Source organism: Sinocyclocheilus grahami, unplaced genomic scaffold, assembly GCF_001515645.1.
Source record: "Sinocyclocheilus grahami isolate Dianchi unplaced genomic scaffold, SAMN03320097.WGS_v1.1 scaffold863.1, whole genome shotgun sequence".
NCBI classification, from domain to species: Eukaryota; Metazoa; Chordata; class Actinopteri; order Cypriniformes; family Cyprinidae; genus Sinocyclocheilus; species Sinocyclocheilus grahami.
This window is the reverse complement of record NW_015506042.1, coordinates 508,005-518,641: the sequence shown is the minus strand read 5'-3', so window position 1 is coordinate 518,641 and position 10,637 is coordinate 508,005. Positions and strand designations below refer to the sequence as shown.

General features: G+C 33.9%; 1 protein-coding gene across 2 annotated transcripts; it reads left to right on the top strand.

The window, feature by feature from the left end:
* The first annotated feature begins 318 nt into the window (after positions 1-318).
* LOC107563253 (serine/threonine-protein kinase/endoribonuclease ire-1-like) lies at positions 319-9,479 on the top strand. Of its 2 annotated transcripts, XM_016248071.1 has the most exons (11): positions 319-404; positions 769-808; positions 983-1,234; positions 1,322-1,861; positions 4,064-4,221; positions 4,563-4,783; positions 5,551-5,724; positions 6,567-6,678; positions 6,853-6,941; positions 7,135-7,268; positions 9,210-9,479. In XM_016248071.1, the coding sequence occupies exons 2-10, from the start codon at positions 796-798 to the stop codon at positions 7,235-7,237; spliced, it is 1,662 nt and encodes a 553-aa protein (XP_016103557.1). In that variant the 5' UTR covers positions 319-404; positions 769-795; the 3' UTR covers positions 7,238-7,268; positions 9,210-9,479. The 2 variants fall into 2 exon arrangements, with proteins under 2 accessions (XP_016103557.1, XP_016103558.1); XM_016248072.1 differs by lacking the exons at positions 6,853-6,941; positions 7,135-7,268; positions 9,210-9,479 and having other exon boundaries at positions 6,538-6,664.
* Positions 9,480-10,637: the final 1,158 nt, after the last annotated feature.

Genomic DNA, 10,637 nt, shown 5'->3' with positions numbered 1-10,637 from the left:
CATCATTTTTATTTTGTTTATAATTTCTGAGATGTAAATACTTGCACTGGAATTTTAAAGAAAAATAAAAGATAATTTTTTTTTTTTTTTTTTACATTAAAAATATGTTAATATTTCAAATATTTCAGTAAACAAAAATCAAGGCAAAAAAGACCTCAAAATACAGAAATGTGAATACAGAATAGACGTCTTTGATATTTGTATTAACGACAACTTCAGAAAAACTAAGCTAAAAATGAGTTTGTTGAACTGTAAGGGGTGTGGATTTCTTCGAGACCCACAGATCTCGTGTTGTTGTGTGCTATCGATGATTGGCTGCATGGTTTTCCTCTTCCGCATTTAACGCATTAATCTAAAATCCCGATTTCTGCACGAATAAATCCGTGATTATTAGTAAACTACAGGTATGTGAAACGCACATCTGTATATACATGACAGCAAATATGAGTGTTTATTAGCTTCTAGATTATTATAGTCTGCTTGACTGACTGCGCTTTTGGTCTGTTTTGCTAAGTAATTTCCTTTCGATTTCAAATAACTAAAGTCGACGTGTTCATATACTATAGTATATTATAGCTTATTACAGATATTATATGTGATATAAATGACATAATTACAACATGTGACAACTTGCCCCAATCTTATACTTGTTATCATAGTTCAGCAGTTAAAATGCACTTTGACTATGACTTTACTTCATCTAAATGATTAACAATACAATAATTTTTTATAAAAGCATGTTGTTGTTTTGCATTTTTGTCTTCTTAGCAACTTTTCAGGAACTGAAGAAAAACAATGGCACATCAGCGTAAGTTTCACTCCAACTTAAATGCACAACATTTGAAATAATATTGGCACAGATTAAATTCACTTGATCTAATGTGGTTTACTAGTTGATTTGATGGTTTGTTACCATGTACTGAAGGTGAGAAAAGGTTGAAATCTGTCTTTGCTAACTGATTGATGTTTGATATTTACTCAGATGTTGAGTTCGTGGACACACACTATGAAGCTCTCCTTCAGAGAGTTACATCTGTGATGCCCATCACTGATAAGCTGTATGAAAGCAAAAAGCTTACCTGGGAAGCGTATTCGAAGATCACAAAGGCCACATCTAAAAAGACCCAAATGAGAGAGCTCCTAAACGCTGTGAAATCTGGAGGACCTGCAGTAAAATCTGCTTTTTACGAAGTACTGCAAGAAATCGAGCCTGATGTCATTCAAGAACTTGAAGGTAAAGCAAGATTGGGAAAACAAATTAAGAAAGCAATATACTTAAACCTTATGCATTTTCAGCTTTGATCTTTAATGGATTTTGCAGGGTCATCCTCACAGACAGACCATGAAAACCAGGTAACTGAGAACAATATCATCAGGTGGAACCTATCCTCAAAGCACAGAAGTGAAATAGAGGAGCTCTGGAAGGATTCCTCCAGGAAAAAAGTTGGGAATCTTTACTTTTCAAGAAGTAATAAATACATTATTGGCTCTGGAGGAAGTGGCACAGTATATCTTGGCCTGAAGGAAGATGGCACTGAGGTAGCCATTAAACGAATAACCAAGGACCAACAGAAAAGCATATACTTTGAAAATGAACTAAAGCATCTACGAGATTTGAATCTTGAGAGCAAGAACATTGTCAGGTACGTGGACTTAGCAGAGGATGAAGACTTTTATTATCTTGCACTACAGCTTTGTGAATACGATATGGAGGATTACATGACAAATCTTCGTCAGGAAGAACAAAAAGACAAAGAGACCGCTTTGAGAAAAATAGTGGAGGAGATTCTTCTTGGCCTTCAAGTTCTTCACCGTGCTGGAGTGATACATCGTGATATAAAGCCTGGAAATGTTTTGATAGGTATTAAAAATAGGTTTTATTTACTGCTTTTGTAGCTTTACAAGGTACGGAGCCTGATGACATACAAGAAAAAAATTAATAAATCGTGCGTACGATTTACTAATTCGTTCCCTCGATATATAAAATCGTGTGCACCATTACTATTTCATTCCCTCAATTTGCTAATTCGTTCCCTCGATATATAAAATCGTGTGCACCATTAGTATTTAATTCCCTCAATTTACTAATTCGTTCCCTCGATTTGCTAAATCATGCGCACAATTTACCAATTCGTTCTCTCGATATATAAAATCATGTGCACGATTTAGCAAATCGAGGGAATGAATTAGTAAATCGTCCGCACAATTTATAAATCAAGAAAACGAATCAGTAAATCGTCCACACAATTTATAAATCAAGAAAACGAATCAGTAAATCGTCCGCACGATTTATAAATCAAGAAAACGAATCAGTAAATCGTCCGCACAATTTGTAAAGCAAGGAAACGAATCAGTAAATCGTCCGCACGATTTATAAATCAAGGAAACGAATCAGTAAATCGTCCGCACAATTTATAAATCAAGAAAACGAATCAGTAAATAGTCTGCACGATTTATAAATCAAGAAAACGAATCAGTAAATTGTCCGCACGATTTATAAATCAAGAAAACAAATCAGTAAATATAAATCAAGAAAACGAATCAGTAAATCGTCTGCATAATTTATAAATCAAGAAAACGAATCAGTAAATCGTCCACACAATTTATAAGTCAAGAAAACGAATCAGTAAATCGTCCGCACGATTTATAAATCAAGAAAACGAATCAGTAAATCGTCCACACAATTTATAAGTCAAGAAAACGAATCAGTAAATCGTCCGCACAATTTATAAATCAAGAAAACGAATCAGTAAATCATCGTATGATTTACTAATTCGTTCCCTCGATATATAAAATCGTGTGCACCATTACTATTTCATTCCCTCAATTTGCTATTTCGTTCCCTCGATATATAAAATCGTGTGCACCATTACTATTTAATTCCCTCAATTTACTAATTCGTTCCCTCGATTTGCTAAATCATGCACACAATTTACCAATTCGTTCTCTCGATATATAAAATCATGTGCACGATTTAGCAAATCGAGGGAATGAATTAGTAAATCGTCCGCACAATTTATAAATCAAGAAAACTAATCAGTAAATCATCCACACAATTTATAAATCAAGAAAACGAATCAGTAAATTGTCCGCACGATTTATAAATCAAGGAAACTAATCAATAAATCATCCGCACCATTTATAAATCAAGGAAACGAATCAGTAAATCATCCGCACGATTTATAAATCAAGAAAACGAATCAGTAAATAGTCTGCACGATTTATAAATCAAGAAAACGAATCAGTAAATTGTCCGCACGATTTATAAATCAAGAAAACGAATCAGTAAATCGTCCGCACAATTTATAAATCAAGGAAACAAATCATGTGCACGATTTAGCAAATCGAGGGAATGAATTAGTAAATCGTCCGCACAATTTATAAATCAAGAAAACTAATCAGTAAATCATCCACACAATTTATAAATCAAGAAAACGAATCAGTAAATTGTCTGCACGATTTATAAATCAAGGAAACGAATCAATAAATCATCCGCACCATTTATAAATCAAGGAAACGAATCAGTAAATCATCCGCACGATTTATAAATCAAGGAAACGAATCAGTAAATCGTCCGCACGATTTATAAATCAAGAAAACAAATCAGTAAATCGTCCGCACGATTTATAAATCAAGAAAACGAATCAGTAAATCGTCTGCACGATTTATAAATCAAGAAAACGAATCAGTAAATTGTCCGCATGATTTATAAATCAAGAAATCGTCCGCACAATTTATAAATCAAGAAAACTAATCAGTAAATCGTCCGCACGATTTATAAATCAAGGAAACAAATTAGTAAATCGTCCGCACGATTTATAAATCAAGAAAACGAATTAGTAAATCATCCTCACAATTTATAAATCAAGAAAACGAATTAGTAAATCGTCCACACAATTTATAAATCAAGGAAACAAAATAGTAAATTGTGCTCACGATTTAGCCTACTATTTTTTTCCTGCATGCCATGTAGGAAACTGCAGGCTCCGTAACAAAGGATTCATCAAAGTAATGTTACACTTTGTATTTAAGGTGATTTAAAACTCTGTAACACTCTCAACAGATTCAGGAAAAAATGCAAGGCTGGCCGACTTTGGCTTAAGTCGCAAACTGGAGGTGGGCAGAAGCACAGTGCATACTGCTAGAGCTGGTACACAAGGCTGGGAAGCTACGGAGATCCTGAATCAAGATACAGGTTACAAGAAGACCTCAGACATCCAGGTTTGTGAAATATCATGAACATCAGCTACAGAGATCATCTAGCTATAGGAAAGATGGATTTTTCAAACTCTAATAAAAATGAACTCTAAATAAGTGACCAGATTATTATAAAAAAAAAAATAAAACATAATTTGTGTTTTTAATAAAAGAAAGTGTATGAAGATAAATAATGACATAATTATTCTTCCAAATAAACAGACACCGAAAATGCCATTTCTTTATTAAATATTGCTGATAAAATGCCATGTGAGACTGGTCACAGAGTTCAACCTTCTTTATCAGCTCTCTCTCATTGCCCTGCGGTCAGCATGTGTTTGACGGTCTGCTCTTATTTATTACAGGTTGCTGGGATGTTGGTGTACTACATCCTCTCTGACGGGAAACATCCTTTTGGGGACGAAAAGTATCGTGAGGAGAACATCAAGAAAGGGCAGTACTCTCTTGAAGATTTACAAGATATAGTAGCAAAGGATCTCATCGAATGGATGATCAACAAGGAACCAGAAGAGAGACTGACCATTAAAGAGGTCCTACGACACCCTTATTTCTGGGATAAAGACAGGTGAATAATAAATGACGTTTGATGGACGCTTTATTGTTTTTATCACTGTGAAGTGAAGGTTAGTTAATCTAGTGTGTATTTGTTCCATCTTTCTGAAGGAATATTTCACAGTTCTTTTTGGTTATGATGTTCGCCACCTACTTCTATGAGATCGATCTTATGCATGGTTCTCCACTGCAAACCCACAATTTCTTTATGTCTTGCTTGCTTGAAAGAGTTTCTTCTGTTTATTTCCAGTTCTTCAGATGCTGTTCTTGCCTGATACTCTGACAGAACTAACTCTTGACTCTCCTCTGAGTCACTGCAAGGATCATGTTTTTAGATTTTGGACTCTTTATGTTGGCATCTATCTTGAGATGTGAGTCTGAGAATCGTAAAGGAATAGTTCACCCAAATATTACAATTCTCTCATGATTTACTCGCCCTCATGCCGTTCAGTCATAAGAACCACTTTTATGATGCTATTTTGTCATTTTGAAGCTGGACAGCCCTCATTTAGTTTCAATGTATTGACAAGTGTGGCCAGAATATTTACGTTGTTAAATAGAAAAAACGAAAGAAAAAAAGTCATAATGGTTTGGAATAACATGAGGATGAGTACATAATGACAGAATTGTATTTTTCGATGAACTATCACCACAACACAACGTTTTTCGTGGAAACATGCTTATAGTGTATGTTGTGTTTAATGTGCACTTTCTGAATGTACACCCTTGTTCTGTTGCTGAACTGACCTGCTCAATGCCCGCATTTTTTCTTTCCTTCAGCAAAGATGCAGTCCTTAGGAGGCTGGGCGATAGGCCTGAAATCCAGAACTACGAGACTTTAGCAAAACTTCGCAAACTCTACATAGAAAAAGGGCACACAGAGCGAACAGACCCGACAGCAGCACTGACCATTGTTGAGGCCTTCAGTGAATTGAAAATCGAGAATGAAAAAAAGTAAGTTTTAAGTTTTTGAAAGAACTCTCTCACCAAGGCTGCATTTTAAAAAAAAATCAAAAATACAGTAAAAGCAGTAATATTGTGAAATATTACAATTTAAAATAACTGTTTACTATTTGAATATGTTATAAAATGAATTCAGCATCATTACTCCAGTCTTCAGTGTCACATGATCCTTCAGAAATCATTCTAATTATTATTATCAATGTTGAAAACAGTTGTGCTGCTTTTATTTTAATGGAAACCATAATAAACCACCATTCAAAATGTTGGGGTAAGTAAAACTTAAAAAAAAATAGAGAAAGTAATACTTTTATTTATCAAGGATGCATTCAATTTATCAAAAGTGACATTAAAGACATAATGTTACAAAAGATTTCTATTTCAATTTTTTTCTATTTATCAAAGAATCCTGAAAATAAAAAATGTCATGCATTCCACAAAAATATAAAGCAGCACAAATGTTTTCATTAATAATAAGAAGAAATGTTTCTTAATGAGCAGCAAATCAGCATATTAGAATGATTTCTGAAGGATCATGTGAAATTCAGCTTTGATCACAGGAATAAACTACATTTTAAAATATATGAAAGTAGAAAACAGTTATTTAAAGTTGTAAACACAATATTCCACACTATTAAAGTTTTTATTGTATTTTTGATCAAATAAATGCAGCCCTGTTGAGCATAAGAGACTTCTTTCAAAAAATATTTTTTAAATCTTAATTATTCCTAACCTTTGATCAGTAGTGCACATATTATTAAATAAATTTTACATAACAGTTTACATGAAATATGGATCATGTGCCAGGCTTTGCCTGCTCATTTTTTGTCCTTTAGGAGAAATGACATTCTTACAATAGTGGGTGAGGATTTAAAAAGACTTTGGAAGCTCTTCAACGCTGCAGAGGAGGTCACAGAGGGAAAAAGCTTTTCTAATTGGCAATCAGAGGTGAGTAAAACTGTAAAACAGCAAAACTCACCTAAACACTAAACAGGAGCCTTCCTTTCCTTGCTTTGTACATTATCTTGGTTTATTCAGCAGTGTTGGGACTGCTAACAATGTAGCACACTAGACAGTCTGTGCTAACCTAATGCCATAAACATTGTATTTTTTTATTTGCAGCTCTCAGAAATATGGACAGACATTAACAAAAAGCTTCCAGAGGACATTCTTGGCCTGCTGCGTGTTTTTCGCAACAAACTGGTGCATGCGTGAGTGAGACAAAAATGTTCATCCAGATCTCAGTTAGATCTCTATTTCTGTCATTTGACCCTTTTACTCGTTTCAGTTGGCTTTCATTAATATGGAAATGTAGGTAGTCAAGTGTTGATGCATTTATTTTTGTGACTGTAATGCTTCTATTTTGACTCGCAATGAATTCATTCTGTCTCTTGTTTCTAACAGAAATGTCAGAAATGAGTTTGAAAGGAAGAAGATTTTTGACCGCTTCCCGGACTTTTTCATCAGTTTGCACAGAGTGGCTAAAATCTTGAGCTGGAAATATTGAAGATCCTGAGAGAACATTCCATCACAACATGGCATGATTACAGTTTTCACAGTCGACATAAAACTTCTCATTATTTTATTTGGGGCAGTCTTAAGCACTGTTTTCAGAATTGATACTTAATAACTTTATCTATTAAACTTTTGTAGTTAAGTGGATAAATTCACAGATTAAAGCTACTTTTTAAATGATTATTATTATTATTATTATTATTTACAAAATTACATTTTCTCTTTAATGACAAGAAAAGGGTTTCAGGCTCCTAAGTTTATGATTTTTATAGACATCAGCAGTGCAATAATGGGCAATAGAGCATTCCAGTGGTAAAATAAACTTGGAAATAATAATTGTAGTAACACTTCATCTAAAATAATGCAAATTTGTATTCACCTGTGGTTAAAAATATGATCCGGCTGAAACCAGTTGCCTGATGTCAGTGTACTCTTGGTAACTTCTTTGACTGTCTTTCAGGTGACGCAACAGGTCACTTCTCATATCAACTCATACTTTTAAACTCAGAAACGAGAACAAAAAAGGCTAATTAAATGGAATATTAAACCAAAGCAAGTCAAAAGCATTTGTAAACTAAATGGACTATAAATAAATTTAGAACTAACACTAAAGTAACAGGCTACACAGCCCCACACATGACATGGGGGAAAAATATATTGTGGCCACAATTTAAGAATTCCAATTTAAGAATTACTCACTTGTCACTAATTTTCATTGAATTAAAACGAGGGAACAAATTAGTACAACGTCACCACGATTTACTAAAATTAGGGAACAAATTCTTAATTAGTGGCCACAATTTTTGTCTTCATGTCATGTACAGGGCTCAGTAGATTGGTCCATTGATGTTGACCGGTTTGAATGCTGATAGCATTATCATATTTCATTGTATTATTTTTGTTATTTTAATGTACATCATTAGATGAATTAGGATATAATTTGGTTGCATTTAATTTGGCCATAATCCTGCTGAAGAAAAAATATATATATAATTTTTTTTTTTTTTGGTCGGTTTACCAGAACCAGCCTGACTAGCTGACAGGTGCCCAAAACCAAGCAGTCTGACAAAAAAAAACAAAAAACAGATTTAATCATTCCTGTAGACAGAAAGAGAAGACTAACATGAACAAAAATATGACCAACAAAAAATTACTACCAACATGAAATATAATGACCAACAAAAAAAATTACTACCAACAAGAAATATAATGACCAACAAAAAAAATGACTACCAACAAGAAATCTAATGACCAACAAAAAAAATTACTACCAACAACAAAAAAAATATGGCCAACAAAAAAGAAGGCACTTTGGTAGCAATTCAACATGCACGTAACAACCAAAAAATATTACTTACTTCACAAATGAATTTAATTATTTAAAAAAATACGAAGCTGGAGAGCAAGAACATAATCAAATATGTATCGAAAGCACAGGACAGAAATTATATTTATTTAGCAGTAAATCTTTGGGATTACGGTCTACTCTAGATGAATACATTGAAAAACTTTATCACATAGAAATAGACCAACAAAAAAATAACGAGCAACGAACAACAAATGACCAACTAAAAAATAGGATATGCTTCTTCCAGTGCAAATTAATTGTATTGGGACGGAGTATAGATTCATGTTTCTGAGAGACTTAAAGTGCAACATAATGCTAAATGACCTACAATGACTTAATTTTTCAAAGCTTTTTGTTACAGGTTAAAAAAAAAGTTTTCATTTTAATGTAGTGCATTACAAGAGATTCCTCATAATGCATATAATTCATTATACAACTTTCTCTCCCATGAATGTATCTCAAGTTCCATGCTAATCTAGTGGTCAGATTGTTCATTCTAACTTGTTCTAGTCAATAAATTATAGATATACTCAGCCCAGACAAATGCCCCAGTGTATTACATTTTATTCTTGTATGTTCTCACGTTAATATGTCTTATGTGTTTTGTTTCCAATAGGGGATTTTTTCCAGATTTCTACACATTCTTACACGGATTGGCTACAGACATGGGCTGGGACTATACCTGGTCTTAAGATGAGCGAGAAGAGAACATCAGCACCCTGTTGTGAGTGGGAGATGAGAGAGCATTTTTAGGTTCTAGCTTGTCCATGGAGGGGTGACCCATCAGGGAAGCAAGTGTCACCACTCTTATTCTCCGTTAGAGACCTCACTGGACCACCATGGGATACTGGAGCTCACACCGCCCTAAAAACAAGTCTGAGACACCAGTGTCTTTTCTGCTTTTTTGTAATATTAATAATAAATATAATTACATAAACTGTATGTATTTTTCTGAGAGTTTAATTTCTAATGTTCAGTTTTAATGTGTTGTGTTACTCTCTTTTACAGTTTTGCATGCAATTATAAAATAGTTCGTATCACTCAGTTCTATTGTTAGGATATTTAGGATATTAGGTCTTCAATGAACTGCATGTGGGCACTAGATTTTAACTGGGATATATCTGCCACACTCAGTACTAGATGGACAACTGGCCAGATTTAGGGAAAGTTAAAACTATCTCGGTAGAAACATGAGGCTGTTTTTTTCCTTGAATCAACCATTCAAAGAGGTTTTTTTTTTTAGATGATTTCATTTGAATATTTATTTGGACTGGAAATAAACAAATATTGATATATTGAGTTTAAAACAGACGTGATAAATTAGGGAATAATTGGAAATTATAGGTAGAATCAATAATTTATTATAAATTATAATTTACTGCCATTTTGTGAATAATAGGCTATGTAATATCATCAGTCAAGTCAGTGTTACTACCCACCGTGACACACACACACATGTCTGGTTTACTATCCTTGTGGGGACCATAGGTGTAATTGTTTTTATACTGTACAAACCGTATATTCTATCGCCCTACACCTACACCTACCCCTCACAGAAAACTTTCTGCATTTTTATATTCTCAAAAAAAACAAAAAACATTATGTATGGTTTATAAGATTGTTTTCCCATGGGGACCCCTCAATTTGGGTCCCCACGGTGACACCAGTGGAGTAAGTGTGTATTCATGTTTAAGTCCCCACCGGGATAGAAAAACATGTACACACACAGAGACTGTGTGTGTGTGTGTGTGCGCGCGTGTTTATGTGATTTATGAGGACACAAATTTGTATATTTATAAATTTGTAAGGACATGGGTATGACATGAGGACTGGGTCCCCGTAATCAATGTTGGGGGTAACGCATTACAAGTAACACGAGTTACGTAATCAGATTACTTTTTTCAAGTAACTAGTAAAGTAACGCATTACTTTTTAATTTACAAGAGAACATCTGAGTTACTTTTTCAAATAAGTAACGCAAGTTACCTTTTTTTCCATTTTATTGATTGACGGCTCTCCTGTCCCCATGTTGAGAGAAATCAGA